Source organism: Podarcis gaigeae, assembly GCF_964106915.1.
Source record: "Podarcis gaigeae genome assembly, chromosome: 1".
Classification (NCBI taxonomy): Eukaryota; Metazoa; Chordata; class Lepidosauria; order Squamata; family Lacertidae; genus Podarcis; species Podarcis gaigeae.
This window is the reverse complement of record NC_139678.1, coordinates 78,682,708-78,708,997: the sequence shown is the minus strand read 5'-3', so window position 1 is coordinate 78,708,997 and position 26,290 is coordinate 78,682,708. Positions and strand designations below refer to the sequence as shown.

Below are 26,290 nucleotides of genomic sequence, written 5' to 3'. Positions count from 1 at the left end.
CTCATTATTGAATTAGAACTTTGCATTTATATGAGAGCTAAACTATTATTTGCATATACTCTTTTTTTTTAGCAGTTTAGAATGGGTGAATGAATGGGATCTTTTAGCATCTAATACACTATTTCTTAAACTGTATTTTAATGGTGAAAATAGTTACATCTAAATACTATTCCTTTAAAAATGAGTTTGTTGCATTGCAATAAATGGAGAAATTCTCTTTCCCTCTACAGAAGTGACTCAAATTATGATTTATTCATTATTTTAATCTTTATAGTAGAATTCAGTCACAAAGAAGAAAGCAACCCAATAAATATTATGGCATTATGACACATCCCTTTGTGCAATATAATTAACAAAAATGTCTCTTAATAATATTTTATGTGCAATTTATATCTGTATCCTTATACATCAAACAATGGCTTATTGCCTTAATGGTAGTCCATAACAAATATGTTTATATAATTATACAGAATTACATTAGAATATAAATATGGTCATGATTCAGCCAAATTAAAGTCCCATTAATTTCAATAGGTGATTTAAGAAGTGTTTACTTCCCACTGAAATCAATGGGATAAAAATGCTTTTTCTAGACAGATCTTACTCTAAATATTATAATTGTACAGAATTATAAAAATAAAATAACTACAGGCATATTACTTCCCCAAAAAGTTTCTATATTTCTTTAAGAAGCAATATACTTTTTTAAAAAAATGACAAGGTATACAGCTCTCTTCTCTACTATAAATCTGTTATGCAATTACTTTAATGCTATTGTGAAATATTCTCCTCCTTCTAGAGTTTGATAAAGTTCAGGACAGCTTTTACAGAAGACAAAAGTCCTCCAGACATATTGTCTTTGTAATATTGTATTTATTGATAAATCCATTGGTTTTCAGACACTGGGGGTGGGGGCATAGAAACAAGTGCATGGGCAGGCAATATTTGTCCCAAAGCACTTTCTGAACTCTAAAAGACCCAAACTGTTTTCACCTCCAAAACCTTTAATTACTAGACGAGATTAGATAATTTTTTTATCAAATATATCTTTATTTTAATATTACTGTGTTTATGTGTGTGTGTGTGTATTCTGTCAATTTATATCGTATTTTTCAACAAGTGTCCTCAAAACAACTAGCAAATTTATAAAACGCAACAGAGACACTAAGATTTAGATTTTATAAATCTCTAGTTTACTTGTAATTTTAGTGATAGGATTTTGATGATGACTTTCTTTATGTCAACAGGCATGTTCAGTAGTTTAAACATTTAAGATAAGTCAGTAATTTTTATGATTGTTCAGTGTTGTGTTTAATACTATTTTGTTCTTTTGTAAAAAAAATCGTTCAGCTGATAGTTTTCATTTTATTTATAGAAATGTTGATAAACATTTTTATAAAGAAACATTGAATTAATAAAACTATAGTTATTTACTGACATTCTTGAAATTATGTAACAGTAGTATTGATTACATTTGTAATATATTTTTTCCCTCAGCCCTGTTACGAACAATTATCAAAGAAGTAAAAATTCCTATTCTGGTAATTGTATGTTTAGTAGGAACTGGCATTGGAACAATACCCCATTTTTCAGCTCAGGTAATGGAGAACTATTAATTTCCCCCATTTCAATCACTAATAAGGAAACAGATTTTACTGATATTTTGTAAACAAAGTGCTGTTGCAGACACAGTAGGTTGAGGAAGAGGCAGAAGGAGAGAGGAAATTCAATTCCATCTCTGCTCTCCCTGCATGTCTCTGACACCAGGTCTTTATGCAAATTGTCTCCACATTAGTAGCCTACAGAGGATAACAGTAGTTGCTGTTGCCAGTTTAGCATTTTGAGGTGTCTCTAGGCAAGGTGGATTTGTGGACCCCTCTTCAAGTTGCTTTCTTGAAGATGAGCCAGTGGGTTCTGCCACTTCAAAGCCATTCAGCTTGGGAAATACCCAGATTGAAAAGCGTTTGCTACTGAAAGAAGTGGCAGAGCAAAATATATGGGTTTTCAGGGAAGAGGGTTTGGGGAGAGATCTGAAATTTGGAAATGAGCTTGGAAGAAACAGGCTTCTTGCATATATTTTAAGGAAAGAGCATGGTATGCCAAGCCCAATTCCAACTTGAGCGAAGGACTCATCATTTTAAAAATGTTTCAAACATCATTGTTTCTGTAAAAATTAACTTGTAGATTGTTTTACCAGAGGGCACTAAAAGCTACTGCACAAGGGTAAAGTTTCAGACACCCAGCTTCCCATCTAACACTGGATCCGACTCTACAATTTAGGAGGTCCTCCTCCCAGTGGCATGGCTAGCCGCTCGGGTGCCCAGGGCTGTGCGCGTGCCCTGCAGCCGCAGACAGAGCGAGACGCTCATGGGGCGGAGCAAGCCAAGGCAAGGTGTGCTGCATGGAGCCTCTCCACAGCCTCCTCCTCAGCTGTAGGGCAGCTGAGGCGGTGGGCAGACGCAAGTCCCGTGCTACTCAAAAAAGCAGCGTGGAGCTTGCAGGCAGTCCACCCACCGCCTCCCCCTCAGGAGAGATGAGTGGCTCAGGCATGCTGCAGACTCCGCAGTGTGACGTCCATTGCCCCCTGCCTCACCTAGCTACACCTGGGTGTGGTTCTCCAAACTCTTCTCCCTCAACTCCCCGAGCCCTCCACCATTGCTCTTGCTCCCTACCATAGGAGCCAGCGACTAGATTGTGGCTGGACGTATGCCGATGGTGGAAAGAAGAATGCAGCCCGCTTATGGAGAGGGGAAGAAATGGGGCCGGATGGTGGGTTTCTGGCTTATTGCAGAGATTCAAAAGATGCTTTTTAGGGCAGCAAGCCTCCAAAGGCAGCTTCCACCATGCAGTCATAAAACCCAGAGCAACCCAGACCTAGCAAAAAGTATTAACTCACTCCCACACCACCCCCAACAATACAGTGGTACCTTGGGTTACAGACGCTTCAGGTTACAGACTCCGCTAACCCAGAAATAGTACCTCGGGTTAAGAACTTTGCTTCAGGATGAGAACAGAAATCACGTGATGGCAGTGCGACGGCATCAGGAGGCCCCATTAGCTAAAGTGGTGCCTCAAGTTAAGAACAGTTTCAGGTTAAGAATGGACCTCCAGAACGAATTACCGTATTTTTTGCTCTATAAGTCTCACTTTTTCTCTCCTAAAAAGTAAGGGGAAATTGTGTGTGCGTCTTATGGAGCAAATGCAGGCTGTGCAGCTATCCCAGAAGCCAGAACAGCAAGAGGGATTGCTGTTTTCACTGTGCAGCGATCCCTCTTGCTGTTCTGGCTTCTGAGATTCAGAATTTTTTTCCTCTTATTTTCCTCCTCCAAAAACTAGGTGCGTCTTGTGGTCTGGTGCGTCTTTTAGAGCGAAAAATACGGTAAGTTCTTAACTCGAGGTACCACTGTACCTGTTCCAAGCAGCCTTAGCCCATTTTAACCTGATCAAGCCTTGGAAACCTTCCAGGCGGCTGAAACCTGGCAGGAAGATCCCCTCCTGGCCCCCAGGGGTAGCCTCGCTCTCTGCCCGGCTGCCCATGCTGGGACTCTCCCAGTTCCTGCAGAGGGGAAGTGGCTTTCCTCCACAGAGACTTACTGTGCCAAAGCGAGCAGGCAAGGAAGACAGAGAGGAGGAGGCAGCCTAGGCAAATTCATGGAGGAGAGGGCTGTCGAAGGCTACTAGCCATAAGGGGTGTGCTCTGCCTGCAAAGTTGGAGGCAGCCATGCTTCTGGTTGCTGGAAATCACTCGGGGGAGAGTGCTCCTGCAGTGGCGTAGGTAGGGGTGTGCGATGGGGGCGGAAGTTGTTTTTTGTCACCCTCCTCAGCGATGACACCCGGGGCGGCCCCCCCCTTTCTATGCCACTGCCTCCTCCTTTGCTATTCTTCTTGTACAGAAGAAATCTAGGTACTCTTTCTCCACTCCCTCTGATCATATGCTTGGGCGGGGAAGAAATATGTAAAATAATATAAAAGTATTCACAATTAACAATTCCTTGTACTCATTTTGTGTTGCCAGATTCCTATTGTGAAGAGCATTGCAGATATAGATCCTGTACTTTTCCTTCATTTGTTTACACCAGTTATAATATTTACAGCTGCATTTGAGATGGATTTTTATATATTTCGAAAATCATTTTGGCAGGTAAGACATATATACAATTTTCTGTTTAGAAATTTACTTCAAACTTCAAATTAAGGATATAGTTGCATATTACACACAAATGTGTCCAATTAAACCCCAAAGTAATATTTTCCAGGAAAATAGTTTCGTTTAAAACACATCCAATTCATATTTAAAGCATTTGACTTTCCCCAAGCAATCCTGGGAACTGTAGTTTGCTAAGGATACTGGGAACTGTAGCTCTGTGAATGGGAAACTATAATTCTCAGAATTCTTTGGGGGAAGTCTTGGGCATTAAATGTATGTTGGATGTGTGTGTGTGTGTGCGTAATTTGCAGTGAGAAAATGAAAGGCACCAACAATTGGACAAGAATGCTCCAAGTAAAACTTAGTTGGCTATCACCCTACAATTATCTTTTTTACATTTTCATTCATATGAGCTGATTGACTGTTATGTCATATATAGCACTGTGTCATTAAATCTCCAGCCTTATCCACCTGAGTTTAATGTAATTTTATTTTGCAAATGATTGATACACACACACATATATTGTCATTGCAGGTGTTAATTCTTGCAGTTCCTGGATTTTTGATGAACTGTGCTTTCCTTGGATGGTTAACTTATAAAATTAATAAGTATAATTGGTCCTGGGATGATAGCATGCTATTTGGAATAATTCTTAGCACAACAGACCCTATCCTTTCTGTGGCTTCTGTAAGAAACATTGGTAGGTATTTACACTGATTTTTCTGATAAGCTGAATTCATTATAATACAGTGGTGCCCCGCAAGACGAATGCCTCGCAAGACGAAAAACCCGCTAGACGAAAGGGTTTTCCGTTTTGGAGGCGCTTCGCAAAACGAATTCCCCTATGGGGTTGCTTCGCAAGACGAAAAAAATCTTGCATCCCCCCGCGGTTTTTTTCCGCTTTTTCTGCCCTTTTCTTAAGCCACTAAGCCGCTTATCAGCTGTTCCGCTGATAAGCCGCTTAACAGCTGATCGCTGGAAGCCGCTTGACAGCTGTAGCGCTAATCCGCTAAGCTGTCAATGGGCTTGCTTCGCAAGACGAAAAAACCGCTATACGAAGAGCCTCACGGAACGGGCATAATTTCGTCTTGCGAGGCACCACTGTACTTGAATGTGGAGTGTACTGTTTACAGTATAGCTTCACAGAGCTTACTTAATTGATAATTAACTGTAGTCTGTAACAAACAAATGTGAAGTGATATGGACAGTTTAGGGACATGAGCAGAAAGATACTGCCCCCCATACGCACATTAAAGAAAATTACCGTATTTTTTGCTCTATAAGACTCACTTTTTTCCTTCTAAAAAGTAAGGGGAAATGTGTGTGCGTCTTATGGAGCGGATGCAGGCTGCACAGCTATCCCAGAAGCCAGAACAGCAAGAGGGATTGCTGCTTTCACTGCGCAGTGATCCCTCTTGCTGTTCTGGCTTCTGAGATTCAGATTTTTTTTCTTCTTGTTTTCCTCCTCCAAAAACTAGGTGCGTCTTGTGGTCTAGCACGTGTTATAAAGCAAAAAATACGGTAGAATTATTGAGGCCAAAGTTAGAAGTCATTTTGGCTGTCCTGAGTGAACTCTTTCAAATGTGTATACATTTATGTGGCAGTACATTGTTAACTGTGCTTGCTCAGGCTTGCTCACATCTGAAAAACTGTTTCTCCCTTGGAAAGTATTCAGCAGGGGAGCAACAAAGATGACACCAGAGTATTTGCAGAAATAAAGTTTTATTTGAGGAAATAAAATGCGACAATTTGAAAATAGAACAATTAGCTGTAGAATGCTGTCTCAGAGAAAGAAGTGGGATTGACTGTTAAGTGGAATGGTGGTGAGCTAATGTACGTTTTGTAATGATGTTTCAACATTTGGGTTAAAAGGAGAGGGGTTGAAGTGGCAAATGCTTGAAAGCTGGCAAAAAAGAAAAATAGAATATTTTCCCTTCCATATGATCTGTACAAAAACCAGTACTTGAAGAGGATGAACAACCAGCTATGTAGCTTTGTATTTATGGAATTAATGTTGAGTTGTCAGATGTGTCACTATAACGTTAAATATACATTAAATTTTGACTGAGGATACAGTTTCAAGCATCTTAGGGGATTCATCTAAGATATTATCCCCTAATGGAGTCAGGTTTGATTTGAACATAACAGCAAACTATGGTTTGTCAAGCAGGCATGTGAGTGATTTGTGCTCTCCCTTCTCTTCCTTGCTCCTTACCTTTGTCTGCAGGGAAGACTTGAGAAGCTTCCATTACCATTTGGACAATTGTTTTGCACAAACCTGAATCAGTGATTGGTTGTAAATTGATTGGAGTCTTCTCCACTGTTGGAAGCATACTACCTCCAAATAACTGTTGGTCGGAATGGGATTCTTTGTATAGCATAGTGCAGGCTTCCTCAACCTTGGCTCTCCAAATGTTTTGAGACTACACTTCCCATCATCCCTGACCACTGGTCCTGCTAGCTAGGGATCATGGGAGTTGTAGGCCAAAAACATCTGAGGTCCGAGGTTGAGGAAGCCTGGCATAGTGCCATGCATGGATTTGCATGCTTCCCATAGGCATCTCTTTGGCCACTGTGAGAGTAGGATGTTGGACTAAATGGGCCTTTAGTTTGTTTTGGCACAGCTCTCCTTACACAGGAATAATAAGACGGATTGCACAAGTGAAAGGCTTATACCTGATCGTTACCAGTGTTCCAAACTTTGGTTTGTAGGATAATCTGAAGGCAGACAGAGCCTGCTCATATTTTTAAGGTACAGTAATACCTTGGTTCTTGAATGGCTTAGTTGCCGAACAAATCGACTCCCAAATGCCGCAAACCCGGAAGTAAGTGTTCTGGTTTGCGAATGTTTTTCAAAAGCCGAACATCCGATGTAGCTTCCACTTGAGCCCAGGAGGCTCCTGCAGCCAATCAGAAGCTGCACCTTGGTTTTCGAATGGTTTCAAGAGTCAAATGGACTCCTGGAACGAATTAAATTCGGGAACTGGTACCACGGTATTTTGTTTCACTTGAAATATAATTTTTAGCATAAAGTGAAGCAGAATGGAGCATTATTGGAAAGAAGAGGACAAAATCATCTAGTTTGCAAGTTCTTTTATTTTCATAATTCTCACAAAATGATTTTATATGGGAGTATGTTGAGGCCATTCTTTCTCTTGATTAAAAAAGTATGCAAAGTTTATATTGTGCAACAAAGAGATGCAAGGCCTGGTTATAAGTAAAGCAACAGTGTAGATAATACACTATTTGACTATAATTTAAAATAATTAAGCTGTCAGATTTGCACTGTTTAAGAAATTTAAGAAGTAAAGTTGATTCGAATCAGTCTTTTTTTCCTGGCTGATATAAACTGTCATGATTTAAATATATTCACTCTTGGAAAAACAGGAAACATGGGAGGAAACAAAATCAAGCTTCTGCCTCTTGAATAGCTGATGAGCACTACTGCATATTATTTGCTTGAGGAATCAATCTATTTTTGTGAAGCTGCTGAATCAAAGTGCTATTGTAAATGTCTTAAATCTTTGCATTCCACCTTTATTATCCAGTTCTACTTCATAGCCGCCATCTCTGCAAGGTTTTTGAATGGAAGGATGATGGGAACTGTGGGAGCTTTAGAATGGCTGCATGTGTATAGGCAGACTTAACGGTGAAGTGCTAATGGGAATTGTATGGAGAGAATAGAGCACTTTTCCTTCATTGTCTGAGAAGAATATATGCACTAAAAACAAGCATATCTTAATCATGTGATTTTGATTCCCCCATTTCTTATGGGTCTTGTTATAGTATCTTTCCACTTAAGAAGCAAAAATAAAAAAGAACTTGTTCATTTTGTTATCTTCCCCCCTTTTTTCAGGGCTTTCAAAAATAGTTGTCAACTTAATAAAAGGCGAGTCTTTGTTTAATGATGCTACAACAGTAATAATTTTTGAGTTATATAGGGATCTTGCAAAACAAACTCACCAAGAATTGAGTAAGTATATTATTTCCTGTATTCCCCCCCCCCCCCCATAAAAATACAATCCATATTACGCCACAAGCCTTATTTTTAACTGTTGAGATCTAGGGCATACAAGCTGAAAAAGAAACATGACAAGCACAGTCACGTCACTAGCGGGTCCACCCCACAAAAAGGGATGTCTGCTGTATCAGTCCCATCCTCACTCTGGTAGCTCTGCTGTCATAGCAGTTCCTCAGGTGGTGGATGGCAAGGCGAAGAAAGGGGTAGGTGTTGTGCAGATTGGGGGAAGCCTTGGATCCACCAGAGCTTCCCAGGATGTGGATAGATAACATCAGATAGAGCAACACAAATGCTTGAAGGATATGGCACAAGACAGTATTACTAGGGGGAAGAAATACATCAAGCTGGGTTGTAGGGTATTTTGTTGAAAAATAAGTACTTTGGGAGTTTGTTGTCTCAAGTTTTACTAAATATGGAGGTGTTGCTATTGTTTGAAAGCTGGCTTACGTTTTGAAGTTAACACCCTGCTCAGGAAAGACCTAAAAGAAGGATAAGGTTTTATTTAAGGCATTTTAGAGGGACAGAACATGTTCCAAATATGAGACTATTGCTGTCAGTCTATCAGTGGGGATTGACTCTATCATTGTAAAGTTGATATCAGGCAGGGAGGTAATGATTACAGAGAAGATGATGCTTGTTAGGACAAGCTGAGTAAAAGGCTTACCTGCAGAAGTGATAGTTCCAGCTTCTACTTCTCACTGAGTAAGCCTCCTCCATTAAAGTTACACATGTGCACCAATGCATCGGCTTCTTGCTGGACGGGCTGTAAGGACCTTGGCACTTACCACCATATATGGTGGTTTTACCCTAAATTGTTGATTTGGGGGAAGGTATCTTCCTGGAAAAAAATAAGGTCACTGAACAAAATTTAATATAGACCCCAGAATTGGCAGTGCTAAAGAATGTGGTCATACAGTAAGTCCTTGATTGGATGCCTTCTGATGGCAGCACTGCTTAAAACATCTAAGCAGAGAATATATTTAGAAGGAACTACAATGGAGTACAGTAACTATAACTATAAAGTGTAGTACCTAGCGTTGATCGAGAAACTGACACAAAAGCTCAAAGTCAGTCATTAGAAGTCAAGTAAAAGCATACTTTCATCACAAATTAGTACGATTTTATTAGTTTTACACATACATATCAGCCGGAGCATAACAGAGGTCCACCAACGCAATATCCAAAGATTTGGAATTCCTGAAACTGGTCCAAACACTGGCTTTTCCTTTTCAAGTAAATTCCCAAGGCTGGACTTGCACAGGATCTATGAACAGGACAGACAATTCATTTGAAAGCTGTTAACATTTTCAGCTGGAATATTCTGTCTCTCAGATCTATTCTATGGGGTTATGGTTGGTTTTTTAAAAAAATTACTACTATTGCATTTTGCTCTTTTTTTCTTGTCTAAAATATAAAATCATAATTATTTATATATAGATATATATGAAAAATAAGTGTATAATTATAAAAGTTTCCTGATTAGATTCTGTGCATCCATAGACCTAATATGTATGACTGCATAGATGACTGTTGAAAAAACAACACCAAGAGTTGCATGTAAGCAACCTGTTCTTCTGGGTTCCAAGGAAGAAGAGGGTTCAGGGTACAATCAGTTAGCATCATTAGTTATAATTATCTTTAAATTAACTATTGGAAAGCAGATTGTAAATAACTATTTTCTTTTTACCTTTTACAGTTAAAGAAATTTTTATAAAGTTGATTTTAAAATTTTTTGCAAGCACTGCTTTGGGATTTTTTACTTCAAGATTAGTTAGTTATTGGTTGCAACATATTTTCAATGATGGAGTAGTTGAAATAATTCTAAGCTTCTCAATGGCATACATTATTTTCTTCATCGGTAAGTTAAACGTCTTTGTCAAATGCAATGCATTTAAAACAGTTGTGCTTAATCATTAATAAAACTAAATAATAGTGGTTTTTTAAAATAACAATTCTCTATTTTTCCTGTCCTTAGCTGAATGGCTTGGAATGTCTGGAGTTATTGCTATTTGTATTTTGGGCCTTCTTTTAGATACTGTAAGCTTTAGTCCAGGATTGGATATATTTCTTTATAAGTAAGTGCTCATAAGTAAGTGTTTATCTTTAAATTTCAGTTTGAATCATTTTGAAAATTTCTGTGGTAGCTAAATGTATCCCATTTACATATTGTGTAAGGAATGTGAACTGATAGGATTGAAGTCCTTGTAGAAGATTTAAAAGTGCCTTGTAGAAGCACTTTAAGTGTTCAGTGCATAAAATTTCTATTGTTAACCAGATTCTCAGCGACAAATTGTACTTAAGCACTGGTAGACTTGAAATAGCTACAAGAGGTAATTGATTAATAATTTTTTTTTTTTTGGCTTTGAATAATTTTTTTTTAAATGTAGTATAAATAAAGCATGGTGGTTGGTTGAGTAACAACTGACTGGTTTATTAATACAGAAGTAACATTTCCTGTCAGATCTTTCAATGATTTGAAGACGCAACTAGACATGAAACAGGAGTCTGTCGTCACCATTTAGTAGTTTAAAGAAGGAAATGCAACCCTGGGGGACCTAAAATTGGATTTGAACTGTACTATTAGGATGGTCTTTTTTGTCTTTTGCAATGTGAACATTTGATTTTAAAATGTTATAACTACAATAATATAGAATAATATTATAAATGCACATTGTGTATTCTGTATTAAGAGCCTGTGAGTTACATTGTGATTAAGACTTGTAGTTTTACCCTTCTGAAAGTCTATGTTCTTTCACAGTGATATATGGCCAGACTCAACAGTCCCAACTGGTAAAACCTTAGATCAAATTGTAACCAATTTTATTGCAAAAGGAACCTGTACATGTTTATATCAAGTCTAATACCTTATATTTTAGCTACCGAACTACTCATTAATATAAATAAATATACAGGCAAAGAATCTGTAGTTTCCTTTCCCTTCTGAGTTCAAATGGTAGATAGAAAAAATACAAATCCCATGTTCATTGCATTTCCTCTGGCTCTCAACTGAGTTTGAGAGGTAGAGCAAACTACAAATCTCATGTTACCTGCTAGGAAACACTCTCTCTCTCTCTCTCTCTCTCTCTCTCTCTCTGTGTGTGTGTGTGTGTGGTTTTGCCTATCTCTAGTTTCAGCTTGTTTTGTGGAATTCTAATCCAAAATATAATCTAAAAAATTGTGTTTGACCAAATATTCACTGTGTTAAATGCTTTGAAAGTTTTGTAAGAAACTGATTTTGAGGTTGGGGTGAGGGTGAGGGGAGAATGCTTTTGTACTTTATATACCGCAAAGAATTATAGCCCCCCTTAGCATGGTTTAACATATGTTTTTTTAAAACAGGTTCTGGTCAATGTTGACCTTTTTGGCTCACATTATGATATTCCTTATAACGGGAATTGTGTTGGCTCAGAAGGCATTTCCATTTTTTAATTCTCGTGCTATTTTTTATATTATAACAGTCTACCTTTCATTAAATCTTACAAGGTAAGAATGGTTTAATTTTCCTTATTGTATTGATGTTTTCTGCCAATTCACAAAGCTCACTGTTAATATTCTACAGACTGCAATCCAAATGCATTTAACTAGGAGTATGCTACACTGAATTCACTAGGACTTACTTTTTAGGCATGTATAGGATCGTAGATTATATATTATTTTCCAAAATTCTTAAGTCCAAGGCACACATGCTCTTGCAAGTAACTGCATGGGAGCCATGAAGAACATAAATAGGTCCTTATACTTACCAGAACTTCTAGTATTGGTGCCTCTGAACCTATTACCCAGTTTGCAGTATGAATTTGGCATAGTTTTGAAAACACACTTTTATTCGAAACTTATTCCAAACCAGGCCATCATCACGCTTCTTTAACAGTTTGGATTGCAATCTGCTTTGTGAAGAGCTCATTCTACCAGACCACCTGGTTGCTTCTACTTCTGTGATTGTAGCAGCAAGGAGGGATTCTCATCCTTGCCACCTTGAGCCCCTTTGGAGGAAGGTTGGAATATACATTGGAATATGCACCCTCTTTTCCTGGTGCTTTGAACATTCCTGGTGTGATTGACATTCATATGCCCTGGCTTAAAGGATGCTACTGTAGTGGCATTCCAAGCAGTAGTGAAGGAGAAGATGAACAAGAAACAGAGAGGCACACCTTCCCTGCTATTGCTGCTGTTGCCTCCAGATACTAACTTTGGCAGCTACTAACCTTTAGGCATTACGCACTAGAGGACAGCCACTAGTAAGTAATACTTACATGCTTGTCTAGATTTTGTGTATATTGTATATACAAGACTGCACTGAGTGCCAGCTGCTTAACCACTTGCCCATCTGCCTCCCAGAGATTTTAGAGGACAAGCATTGTATGAATGAAAATTATCTTAAGGTGGCCCAAGAGCCTTTGCTTCCTTGCTTCCTGAGGAATATAAAGTTTGGCTGTTTTAATAACTTTTTGAAAATTGTGGCATTTGTCAAACAGCTAGCCTTATGAGTAATGCTTGGAGGTTAGAGGGTGATAGCCCCTATACACTATTTCAGGGCCCTAACAATTAGGACATTAATGAAACAAGTAATGTGTGTTGCTGAATACTGTTGAAGTCAAAATATTGGGAACTAAACATTGGAAAAGAGTTTCTTAATGTAAAATAATTTTGAAGTAGACAATTTTATATGAATTAGATGTAGTGGAGGCTGGAACCTGATTTCTGAATACTAAATTTATTCCCTTTGTGAAAAACAATTCTGTGCTTTGACTTTATTGCCATGGTAATTCATAGCTTCTGTGCAAATTGACGTATTTCCAAGCTGAAAACAAGATTTAAAATCTGCAGTTTCCTGAAATTATTACAGTTACCCAATCAGTACAAAGGAAGACTTCATATTTATTTATGCATTTTGGTTTTTAGTAGGTTTGTCTCTTACTTTTTGACTAGAGTATTCAAAGCAGTTCATAACATTTATAAAATGCAATGGTTACATTGCACATTTAAAACAAACCACACATTTCAAATGAAGTAAGAACAGGAGCATTTCATTTTCTGTTTGTGTGCTTTCCTATCTCCTGGATTCCTTCTCTTAGGGGAATTAGTGTTAGATGGCCCTGTGCTAGGGGAAGGGACAGCCCAGCTGCAGCAGGAGCAGACATCTGATGTTATCTTTGCATACCTTTGTAAGTTAGAAGAGGGATACCACTTGTCCCACTATATTGCTGATTGCCTAAGTATATGTTAATAGTTAGGCTCAACACTTTTTGTTCCAGAAGGTGATTGTTGAAAATTGACACCAGTTTTAGCCATGCTCTTATGACTTAATTATTGGTTCCCTATTATCCCTGTTGTGAAGTTAAAGAGATGAATCCCCACACACCTTGAAATGTAACACCCAAAATTTGTGTTATTTTTATTTTAATAGGTTTAAAATAGGCTCAGAATAATGTGGAACGTGTTAAATAGGTCAGATTTAAGCTGGAAAATCTCTTTTACTATTTAAACTAATGAAGCAACTTTCTGAACATCCTGAAGGTTTTTTGTTTCTAGCGTTGTCAAATTTCATATTATATTGAAAGGAAACAATAGGGGTGCACCCACCCAACTCATTGAGCAAGCAGAACGGCTTCTGCTAACACAGTGGAATTTCACTCACCCCCCTTCTCCCTCCATGCACCCCAGACCATATTTGGAGGCAGGGGGAGAGAAGGGGGAAGTTCTGTTAGATGAGTGGAAGTTGTCCCACTGAACAGATTGACTTAGTTTAGGGATGGGCAATATTTTTGGCTTAGGCTGGATGTTTGTATTACGCCATCTCATGGATGAACTTCGGTAGAACAACCCACCTGCCAATCACAGGTCATTGTGATGTCAGAGGTCTAACAGTTGGGAACAGTTGGGAACCCAACTATAGGTTAACCATAGGTTAATGGGAATGTGTTCTCTTATATCAGAGATTACTGGTGCTCTACCCCAAATAATTCAGGATGATTTTAGACAACAAGAGAGAGTACTTCCAGTTAGTTGCAAAGCAATTTTTAGAAAAATATGTATATATAGAATGCTGGACTCCCTCATCTTCTTAAGAGTGTAGTGAAAAAACAGATGGAATCAGCTCCTCATGGCATACAATTTGAAGCAGTGATTCCTCAGGTAGTTCTGGTAGTTTAAGCCATGCTACCATTAGCCAGGAAAAAAAACCCTGATCCCCCCTTGGCTAAGCTCATGATCTGTTATTTAACCAGGGTATGCTTTCTTAAATGTTTGCTTAGTTTGTTAACATAGTGTTTTAAGATTTAAATGCATTTTTGCATTTATTTTTATTTTTATTCAGGGGTTTGGTTGTTTTTGTGTTGAGCCCTTTTTTGAGTCGTCTTGGCTATGGATTTAATTGGCGTTGGGGAGCTGTTTTGATTTGGAGCGGAATGAGGGGCACCTTCACTTTGAACATGGCTCTTGGAATTAGCCAAACAGAAAGCAAAACTCCAAATGAGTTTCAAATTAAAACCATGGTAAAGTAAGATCATTATTTTTGGAAAGCATTATCAATTTGTACTAGAAGCCTGCTTGAAAATCTATATAGAAAGATGTGTTTATTTCTGACGCCGTATTTCAGTTTACTGCTAGTGAGGGGGATAGGTGCTCTGAAGTGCACAAAACATAACCTGTAAATCATGAAATCTCATGTCATCATTTTGTGACTGCTTCGCCCCGCGCTGACATTTTGTGACTTGGTCTGCCTTGCACCCACCACTATTTTGTTACTGAAGGGCCTCAGTATTTTCCAGCCCTCTCAAGTGGTCCCTAAAAGTAGAAAGTTTGATAACAGCTGCCATAGATCATATTTGACGAATGTCAGAAAGAGCACCTTAAAATATATTTTGGAAGTTCGAACTGTAGTATTACCTCACTGTAAGTTGAGAACATTAAGATGCATTGAACGCAGTCAGCTTACTTCTGATTAAACATTTGTAGGGTCTCATCATACTTTTTTATCCTTCTCTTTTCCTATGATGTTTAGGGCTGATACAGATGATTTGCTTTTTTCTTTCAATAACTCTGTCAGAGTGGTTATGGTAAGAAATGGTTCAGTTCCACGCATTAAGCTTCATGGTTCTGTGTGGGTTGAAGTCTGGGCTCTGAAACCAAATCAGATGCAATGGCTGGAACTTTTAAACTGAGAAAAAAATACAATAAGTAAAAATAAGCATTTTAAAAAGAAAAAAATAGATTCCAAAGGTACTTAAAATTCCATTAGGCATTACTTCTCTGCCAAGTGGGAGAGTGCAATTTGCAGTGGAAAAGTGGTATGTGAAGTCAGTGCTTGAATATTCTGCAGGCAGTAGAATGACTGCTATTGAAAAGGTCAGCACTGGACTGAATGGGTTGTAGGAAGTTTTGCTCAATTGCAAATACAGTGGTACCTTGGTTTGCAATTGCTTTGGATTACAACTGTTTTGGATTATAAGCACGTCAAACCCGGAAGTTCGTGTCCCTTTTTTTTGGATTACAACCCATTTTGGGGAGGAGGCCCCATTGGCAAAAGTGCCCCTTGGGTTACAACCTGTTTTGGTTTACAACCAGACCTCCAGAACGGATTATGGTTGTAAACCAAGGTACCACTGTACTTCCTTTTTTGGGAAAGTGACTGAAACAGTTCTGTCAGAACAACTGCAGACAATCCTGAATGAGACTAATGATCTAATCTTTGACAGTCTGGGTTCAGGCCTGGATTTGGGACTGAATGAGCCTTGATCGACCTTATGGATGACTTTTATAGCGAGGGAATGCGACTCTGCTATTTCTGGTTGATCTCTTGGCAGTCTTCAATACCACTGATCACGATATCCTTCTGAACCGACTCTGCAGGATAGGTATCAGTGGCAGTGTATTGCAATTACAATACTCCTGCAGGGTCAGGTCCAAAGAGTAGCATTGGGAGAGTGCACTTTGCCCCCTGGTGCTTACACTATGGAGTTCCATAGGACACTATTTTGTCCACAGTGCTATTCAACAGCTGGCTTTCCTGCTGCTACTTTGCTGAGAAGGAGCATCAGGTTTTTGCCATATTTGGTGATATTGTAATGTGTAGTTCGGCTTCTTTCCATTGTTCTGTGCTGAACTCCCAAAGCAGACTAAAGTATTATAAAATGCTATAAAATGTAATGTTATATTGCTGCTTTTACTAGTTATGATAGAGATGCTAATTGCTCAAATCTTTTCAGTTATTACTGCATTCAGGAACTGCGTCTTTGTTGACCTTGATGATTAATTCTACCACTGTGAAAAGGCTGGTTACAACACTAGGTAATACTCTCAACATTTCTTCTTTTCTTTATTAAAATAAAAATTAATGTGTTTTATTCATACTTCAACTTCAGCCCTATTTAAGCATTTTTTAAAAAAATTATAAGATTTAAACGGGATAGGAAGACCAGTTTTCTGCATGCTGACCCTACTCCTAATTTCCTTGTGCTCACTGGGCATGCCCATTCCATCCCTCGCCCTCTTGGAGGTTTTGAAGGGGGCTTTTAAGCATGTTCAGATGCACAGTCTTTCAGCCTTCCTCACAACTGGGAGCCCTGATGAGGTAGGGTTCTATTTCCCAGCCATGCTGTTGTCTCTTTGCTGTATCAAGCACTCATGAGTCTGGAATTATTGACCTTTGCTGCTGTCTTGTAAATCTTATGATGACCAATGAATTACTTTTCTGTTTCTATAGGCCTTTGTAATATTACCCTTCCAAAACGTATGGCAATGCATAACGCTGTTCAGCGAATCAGACAAATGGAAGCCAATGCATTTGCAATGCTGAAACTTGATAGATTTTTGGCTGATGCAAACTGGACAATGGCTGAAGAAGCAATTAAAATAGATTATCCTTATAAAGTGAGTATCTTTCAGTTAGTGTTAAATAAACATAACTTAGAAAGTGTGTAAAACCAAATGCAAGGTGGGCTCATAGCCTGAGCTCACTTGTCCGTTTGCTTGCCCAGAACAGAGCCACCTATCATTTGCCATGCTAAGGCTTGTGCCTGCACTGCTCTTCAAAAGGAAGAGACGGGGTATGACACTTGTTGGGCCAACCTCAGGTCATGCTTAGCCATGCAATTCACCTGCTATGTCTTTGTTAAAAGAATTTGGCAGAAGTAGCAACCTGATTTCAAGTTATTCATCTGACAGCAAGGACTGAGACATAGAAGGTGCTGGACTAAATACTTCCAAGAAGGACCACAAATTTTGAGGAATCTCTCATTGCTTGTCTTAGCTCTTGTTTTTCCCTAGGTAAGGGTCCCAGCTGAGAAACAGGGCTCTAGCCTAGTGGGGATTTGTGTTAGGCAGAGTCCACTTGAACATTTATTTATTTGTAAACATATTTGTAAACTGCAATTTTCTATAAATATCAAAGTGGTTCATAATAATTGTAACACAATAAAAACTACATAAAATGAAAGTAGATCACCAGCTAACTATTAAGAAAATGTTTTTCATCAATTATCTGCACAAGCCTGGTAGCAAAGAAAAGGTTTCAGCAAATGTTTGAAGGTTAAGCTAGAAGGTGCATGTACCCATTCAATATCTAAGAAGCAGAGCATGGTCAAGCATAGGTCAGGTTTGAGTAATGGAAGGTCAGACACAGAAGTCTGGATAAGCAAGATCAGAAAGCAATAATACAGTCATACCTTGTGTTGTGTTAGGTTCATGTTGCATCTTTTCAGTTTGTGAACGCGGTAAACCCAGAAGTGTATACTTTGGGTTTCGCCGCGTGCATGTTCTGTGCGCTTCACATATGCGCAGAAGCACTCCATCGCGCTCTGCACTTGCGCAGAAGTGCTGCTCTAGTTGTCAACTTTTCGGGGTGCAAACGGCACCCTGGAACGGATCGTGCCCGCAACTAGAGATACCACTGTAATAATAAAGGTGTTTGATTTTTTTAAAAAAGTACACAAGTGATAGCAGAACAAAACTATCTAATAAGTCAGGGGCAGAATAATCTCTTAACTAGGGGTTAACACAGGGGTTAACTAAGGGTTAACATAGGGGTGCTGGAATAAAAACATTTTCACCTGGTTTATAAACACTATTAAGGATGGAGCCAACAGATCTTCTGGGGCAGGGAGTTTCATAGGCTGGACACCACCGCATAAATTCCCTCATACATCCCAACCAGCTGCACTTCTGATGATGTGGAAAAGTTGTCTCCAAACAATCAGAGTGGATAGGCAGAATCATGTGAGAGGAGACTGATGTGTTTCCTCACCACGCTGACATGATATTCTGGGATGCAATCAAGCCAAAGTTAAGCCCATTCTTTCAGTTCCTGTCTAGGGTGCAATCTCGCCCTCAGGATTGTGGGTGCCCATTGCCACAACACAGATGTGTGAAGTGTGCCTCGCTGGCTGGTTGTGGAGGACAGAGCTGAACTGATTCTCAGAGGCAATGCCGCTGCCACCTGCCGGCTTTTCTCATTGACTTTGTGGGTGCTCTGCCCCCACAATTACCGTATTTTTCCGTGTATAAGACTAAAAAAATAAATGTGTATAAGACTAAAAAATAATGTCAAAAATTAGGAGGCATCCTTATACAGTGGTATCTCTGGATGCGAACGGGATCCCTTCCGGAGCCCTGTTCGCATCCTGAAGCAAACGCAACCCGCATCCGCACGTCATTTTGATGATCTGTGCATGCGCGAGGGACGAAACCCGGAAGTAACGCACTCCGTTACTTCCGGGTCGCCGCAGCGTGCAACCCGAAAATACTCATCCCAAAGCTACTTTAACTCGAGGTGTGACTGTACATGGGGCCATCTCTCCCCATTGTCTTAAATCTGTGTCCCCCAAAATAGGGGGTGTCTTATACAAGGGGGTGTCTATAGATGGAAAAATACGGTATATTATTGTGGGTGTCCAGGCACCTATGGCCCCCTAGAGTTGTCTCCTGTGACTCCTGTGTGTGATTTAAACCAAACTGGCCCTGCCACACAGTAGTGTGAATCAGCGGTGTAGCGTGGGTTGTAAGCACCCGGGGCAAGGCAAGTAATTTGCGCCCCCTAACCCGTGGATTTGCGCCCCCTAACCCGTGGATTTGCCCTAACCCCAGATGTTGCGCCCGGTGCACCCGGCCCCCCCTGCACCCCCCACGCTACGCCACTGGTGTGAATCAGTGACTTCAGGCAGCACCATGAGCAGGGTAGATAAGACAGGATTTTAGTGTGTGAATGCTGCAGCATTCTTTGTAAATTGTTGAGTCTACAGTAGAGTATAAAAGTGCTCAACTTCCATTGGATTGTGCCCAAAATGTTTAGATTCTTAAATTAATTTAATATTACCCTTGGTTTGATATTGAGATTTCAGTCAATGTATATTCTGTTTTTCTTATCCCCCCCCCTTGTGCAGTTAGATTCAGAAGAAGTTGATCAACTGATCAAATCACTTAGATGTCCAGAATGTAATGCCAATGTTACATTTGAAGGAAGTTCTCAACAAATTGCTGACATAATGGAAGAAGCCAGATTGCGTCTTTTAACGGCACAAATAGTTCGTACTTTTAATTCTATTGGCCTTTTATTGATGTAATTTCAGGATTATAATTACTTAACAATATAATTGAGCATTTTATGGTGGTTCAGAACGAAAAGTCCCAATTCTATAGAACATTTGAATCTTAAAGTATATGTTTTACTGTGAATTCAAAATACATTGTCTCTAGTGTGGTCCATAGCTATTAAAAATACAATATTAGGTGTCCACATAATTAAGGTAGAGAGATCTTTTTATCTGTCTTTTATAACTACCACTTTATTCCTAGGAAATAGTTCATTGTTAATCTGAGAATTAGTTCTAATGTTGGGCATTTCCCCCCCCCCCCAAAGTTTTATTAGAAGCCACTCTTTGCTGTAGGATGCCTAATCAGAATAATTTAGTGCATTGACTACTCTGTACCTGCCTACCCCACATTTCTTACTTGTGATCAAACCAGTTAAAGCAGGGGTCCTCAAACTAAGGCCCATGCCTCCAATCACCAGCGTCGACGCTGCCCTGATTTCCTGATGTGCCCAAACTGGTGCAAGGCAGGTTCTTGGGCACCCATACCGCCGCCTGCACACCAAGAAGCCGTGCACACCCCGCACCTCTGTGCAGTAAGTTGCACCTTGCCCAGCAGAGCTGGGTGGTGGCATGGGAGCAGGAGGAGATCCACGTGAGGAAAGGTCTGGATGATGCAGGATTGTCCCACATTTCAGGGTGGTTCCAATAAAGGCATGGCCCAGAAATGGGGATCCTAACCATGTCTACTCGGAAGTAAGTCCCATTGCTGAGTAAGTGCCTGTAGGATTGCAGCCCTCAAATTTTAAAAATGTATTTTTAATCTTTTGTTGGAAGCCGCCCAGAGTGGCAGGGGAAACTCTTTTCACTTTTTTTTTTTTTAAGGGCTGTTTCATCTGCCTAGTGTGAGGTGTTCCTACCACGACTGCTCACTTTGCAAAGTTTTAAGTGCTGCAAATCCCACTGGGAGTGATAGAACTTGATGTGCCATCACACTTTAAGAATTGCAGAGAAAAAGTGTGGGAGTGGCTATGTGTTTGCTATACAAATCCCCCTTTATGAGGTAGTGCTACAGCCCTTGAACCACAGTATAAGGAATCTGCAGGACACATATTCTGATAGGCACATGGATTGAGCAGGTGTGGATGAGATTAGTGCACTTTGGACTAATCCAGTTTGACAGAATCAATCCCCTTCTTTGTTTTCTTATGTAGCATGGGATCTTTATAAGTGGCACAATCCTAGAAAAATCTACTGAGGAGGTAGTCTCACAAGTCAAGTGCATAATGCTGCCTGAAAAATCAGTTGTCGCCTGAGATTATTATACTGTGTACTGCAGACCATTTTCAAACCAAAATGTAATAGTGTTGTATCTTATTACAGTGTTGTAAAATGCTTAGGCTTGATATTGGATTTTTCTGCATTGCTAAATCATACAATCAGCATTTCACATTTGAAGATAGGGACGTGGTTGTAACAGTCCCTTTCCAATATGAAGGATTAATGCCTGCACTCTGTCCACCTCACCCCACTCTATTGCACACACTATTACATATCACTGAAAGTTTTTTCACCTGCTGTATAGTATCAGTTTGCCCACTCCGATTTAAAGTATAAGGTGTTGGGTTTTTTTGTGGTTTTTTTTTGCTTTTGCCAGTGATTAGTATCAGACTAGGATGGGGAGAAAGGATCAAACTGGGTGTCTTTGGGCCAGTCACTATCGTTCACCCTAACGTACCTCACAGGGGTGATGTGAGGATAAAAATGAGATGGTGTATGCCTCCTTTAGCTTTTGAAGGTGGAAAGGTAAAATCAGTGCTGTTTTTCTAGAAAAAAGAGTGCTGAAACTCACCACGAACGCCTCCCTTGTTCTTTTATAATGCCAATGGTGCCTACCTGAGAGGTGCCGGAACTGAGTTCCGGCTGAAAAAAAGCCCCGAGTGGAATATATATTTAATTACATAAATCCCAATCCTCCATCAGAGTCAAGAAAGGCTCAAGCTCTGGAAGGGTAATGATTACCTCCCACATTGAAATACTTTTGAAGTCTGTTTCTTGGATTAGAAATCTAGGAATGTTCTGTTCAAAGCATTGGTTGCAGCCAGAATGTACTTCAAGCCTTCGTGGAAGTTGTGGTTTAATAGAAGGGAGGGATCTCTGGACCTCCACATGTTGGATTTCAGTTCCCAACATTATCCCTGACCATTGGCCACAGGTTCCCCACTCCTCCTATAGAAGTTCAGGTCCAAGCAGAACCTTGAACAGTTGCAAATGGCATTCAGGCTCGCACATGTATGGCCAACTCAAATGTTGCTTCAGCGGTGGTTTAGAGTTCCCTGAGGCTTAAATAGGGATGCTGCTCAGAGTAATTAGCTCCACCATCACCCTGAAAAATGGCTTTTGTAATTAAATAAGTTTTTCTCAGTTGAGCTGGGAATTAGTTCTTATGGTGCCATGGAGACTGACTCTGTTGCTGCTTTCAAGATGAAAGCATAAGGTTAGTGTTACATCTCAGGAGGTTCACATGTGCTGCGGAGTGAGAGTGGGATCACCGAGGATACATGCTGAGGACAATTTCTTCCCTCTACTCTGGCTCCTCAGAGTCTCTGGGCTCACTTGCTGAATGAGGTGAGTTTCAACCTGATATCATGACTAGGAAATCTTAGAAAATGTCTACTCTTCATCAATGCTGGTACCAGAGGGGTGCAGAACAAACACACATAAACTGCAACCAAATCATAAAATTAACAAGATATGCTAATAAGCAAAGCAGCTAAAAACAACATCAGGATAATAATCACCTTACATAACCTACAAGTAAGTAAGTCTTAACCTAGTGCCGAAATGATGACAGTTCACAGATAGAGTGCCGCCTCTATTCCCGCATCACCATAAAGTGAGCTTCCCTCAGTGATAGAAAATTGAGACTAGCATCGTCCAAAAATATTAGTACATGAATAGGGAGAGGTGCTTCTTTAGTTATGGACTAGTCTGAAAAATGCATAAACTGAAGACTCGTATCTGACAATGCATCAAGTGATGATCTGGATGTGGGAATAATGTTTTGTGCAGAATGCACAAAAGATATACATTTCCTACAAAAAAGACACAAAACTTTGGATTCCTGAGTATGCTAAAGCTATCCAATATCAGAAGCGCTGGGGAAGGCAGCTGTCTTTAAAAAAAACAAAAAGCAAACCACATGTTTAGTTACAGGTAGGTAGCCGTGTTGGTCTGCCATAGTCGAAACAAAATAAAAAATAAAAAAAATTCCTTCCAGTAGCACCTTAGGTAAAGGTAAAGGTACCCCTGCCCGTACGGGCCAGTCTTGCCAGACTCTGGGGTTGTGTGCCCATCTCACTCAAGAGGCCAGGGGCCAGCGCTGTCCGAAGACACTTCCGGGTCACGTGGCCAGCGTGACATCGCTGCTCTGGCGCGCCAGAGCTGCACACGGAAACGCCGTTTACCATCCCGCTAGAAAGCGGTCCCTATTTATCTACTTGCACCCGAGGGTGCTTTCGAACTGCTAGGTTGGCAGGCGCTGGGACCGAGCAACGGGAGCGCACCCCGCCGCGGGGATTCGAACCGCCGACCTTTCGATCGGCAAGCCCTAGGCGCTGAGGCTTTTACCCACAGCGCCACCCGCGTCCCTCCAGTAGCACCTTAGAGACCAACTAAGTTTGTTATTGGTATGAGCTTTCGTGTGCATGCACACTTCTTAGGTTTTGTTTTGTTTTTGGTTTAAACCACAGGTTGCATGGGGGAAAATGTGAAGCACTACATAAAGAACTTCCATGTAACCTCAGTGTTTTTAATAGAGCTAATTAACAGTTTAATTAGCATGCAGAGGCAGATAGATAGCTATGTTGTTCAGTAGGTAGATAATGCATGTTGCTGAAGAAAGCAACAGTTATTTCATTCAGTATATACATTATTTTTTTCAAAATATAGGCCAGTTATCAGAAGCAATACAACAGTGGAATGCTGAACCAAGATGCTGCCCAAACATTAATAGGTGCAGCAGAAAGCTATGTTGATATTGAAGGAAAGTAAGTGCTGTATTTTAAAGAAAGAAAAAGATAAGTGCTGTATGATTTTTAATGTTATTGTTACAGACATCCCACCAACCACCTGAATGAAGATCACACACTACTGATGGTTCATGGAACACAGTTTGGGAACCACTGGCCTTAGAACACAAGTTCATAACCTAATAATGCAATCTTAAGTGCATAGGGAAACGTTTAGTGAGAATTGCCTGAGAGTCCAGTGGAAGTGCTTATCTGGTGTCTGGGCTCAATAAAGAACTGGATGATGACTTGTAAACTGAAGCTCAACCCTGACAAGATGGAGGTCCGGTTGGCATTTCTATTAGAGCAACTGAGACAGAGTCCTGTGGTAATTGCCACACGTTGAACCAAGGACAGGGCTGTGGTTATGACTGCCCACTTTGCAGCACTTAGCACTATGGCTTGCTGAGCCTGCACAGATTGATTGTTCTCTTTGGCTGTAACTGCATGTTTTGAGCCCTGGGTTGCAGGAGCCTTTGCCTTTGAGAATGCCTTCTGAGTACTGTCTGCAGCCTTTGGGGGTGGGCAATTTCATGTCAGGCAAGACATATTTATGTATACAAGCATTAAAAAAAGATGCTCCAAACGCCTGAAAAAAATGAAGGAGAATAGTGGCACTAAAACACAGGTGGGGAACTTGTGAGTGGAGAGTTGCTTTAGTTGAGTTGCTTTAAAAGAATGAAAACATATATTCGTTAACTAAAGCAGTCTTAGCCACTTTCCAAAATACCTTCAGCTGGCATGCAAAAAAAATTGCGTCATCCAGCAATTCATTAATGGCATTTATGTGATCAGCTAAGAGCAATGGAACCCTAATTCCTTTAGTCTCTGGTGAATCTCCTCAGTACCTGATCAGCCCCACCCCCAGAATCTTGAATTGGGGGAAGCCAGCTCTCCCTTGTATCACATCCCTAAAATTCCCGTACACAGAGGGGAATTTGATCATCAGCTCACTAGAATTTGTCAACAGTTTAGAAAGGTAGGACAAGAGCTGATGGTTTCTTGGGAGCCTGGGACATTCCTTGTGAGGGAGATTCCTTGGTCCTAACTAGGGATGACAGAGAGATTTGATTGAGTTATAATTTCTGACCTGAACTTTCTGAAACACCACCGTCCTTCAAAATTGACACTTCTCCAAATATGCAGTATACTTTGGTCAAGTAATGTGTGCAAAAATACATAATGCTGGAGGGAGGAAATAACATAAAAAGGCAATGTATTACAGCATATTGCTTTGCAAAATAGTGTATATTGGGCAGAATTGATTGATTTCCCTTTTTGGTGTGAAATTGGATTAGGTCCCTCTTTCAGGGATCCTATAGGCAACTGGCTGAACCTTGTGAAAACGGGATGCTGAACTGACCTTACCTTCATATGGTCATTATTTTCCTTCTCCACTGATTTTGTATCTTTCTGTTATTTAAAAGTGAAGTTTTGTAAGCAACCTTGATCATTTTTCCTGAAGAGCAGGCTTCTAAGGAAACATTCAGGATTGCATTGTTAATGTTTTTTTTTATGAAGCAGCTGTCTTGATATCTGTATTCTCAAATTCACTCTATGATAATGTAAGTTGAGATATCTTTAGGATCTTACTATTTTCTTACTATTAGCTTCTCTTCTCAATTACCTTGTCTTAAATATTTTAGGTTTATGAATATTCATGAAGTAAAGACCTATTGGGAAAGCAAAGGAGTGCTGGTAAAGTTGAAGAAATTGCTATCTGATTGGGTTTACAGCGTGAAAGAGGAAACATTTAAGGCACCAAAGTTAGTGTTTATTAATGTTTGCTTAAATGTGGTTGATAGAAAAGGTAGTGTGCTTACACAGTAAAATTATACAGACATACACACTCATTTGCTAAGATTAGTAATCAAAATATTGAGCATAGTTGTTGAGGTTTGCTGGGGTTTGGCCACAAAGAATCAAGTTTCCAGTTCTGTGGAGAGCTGACTTGGTCTAGAGGTGAGAAGTTCAGTTCCAGGCAGTTAATCAAGTCCCAAAATGACAAGCAGCGTTCTGAAGGACCAAAAGCAAGTAATAGCAAGTTCCAAAATCAGCAAGTAAGATCAGAGAGCTAAGGCTTGCAAATAATCAGTGCGAAAGTCAGCTGTGTGGGGAAGGGAGGAGTTGGCTTCTCCAGACATGATCCTGCCCAGAGAGGCACATTATTCAAAGTGAAGAGCAAGCTCTGAAGCTTGGATTTTATAAGGCAAGGGAGTGCTAAAGTCTGATGGTGGTGCTTATATTGTAACCCTGATAGATACCTTTGGATGCACAGTTCAGGTTGCAGGAATGCAGCCGTAGTTGCACAGGAGGTTAGGCTCGGGAGGTGGGGGCGGCATGGCTGAGTGCTGGGAGCCCTGAGTCTAGATTTCTCTTGACAGTGGTTCATATCCCTGTGTGTGCAGGTGGAGATCAGTATAGAGCTCAATTGAGTCTTCTTTCCAGCCAGTGTTCTGGCCCAGTTCTGAGCATAGGAGCTGTCAGCATTCTCCGCTGACTCCCCCTACTCTTTAGTCAGGGAAA

At 40.1% G+C, this 26,290-nt stretch overlaps 1 protein-coding gene across 5 annotated transcripts in view; it reads left to right on the top strand.

The window, feature by feature from the left end:
• The window catches only part of LOC310852501 (solute carrier family 9 member C1-like), a 50,417-nt gene that overhangs the window by 2,668 nt on the left and 21,459 nt on the right, over positions 1–26,290 (top strand). For 4 of the 5 annotated variants that reach the window (XM_083756116.1, XM_083756113.1, XM_083756115.1 and 1 more), the window contains exons 2-14: positions 1,498–1,598; positions 4,016–4,141; positions 4,683–4,848; positions 8,005–8,121; positions 9,866–10,027; positions 10,145–10,244; positions 11,509–11,652; positions 14,486–14,663; positions 16,377–16,458; positions 16,874–17,040; positions 19,548–19,688; positions 23,646–23,743; positions 25,411–25,530. In XM_083756116.1, coding sequence (XP_083612242.1) covers positions 1,498–1,598; positions 4,016–4,141; positions 4,683–4,848; positions 8,005–8,121; positions 9,866–10,027; positions 10,145–10,244; positions 11,509–11,652; positions 14,486–14,663; positions 16,377–16,458; positions 16,874–17,040; positions 19,548–19,688; positions 23,646–23,743; positions 25,411–25,530 — 1,702 coding nt within the window. The remainder of the gene's footprint in view (positions 1–1,497; positions 1,599–4,015; positions 4,142–4,682; positions 4,849–8,004; positions 8,122–9,865; positions 10,028–10,144; positions 10,245–11,508; positions 11,653–14,485; positions 14,664–16,376; positions 16,459–16,873; positions 17,041–19,547; positions 19,689–23,645; positions 23,744–25,410; positions 25,531–26,290) is intronic. The other variant, XM_083756114.1, reaches the window with a different exon arrangement.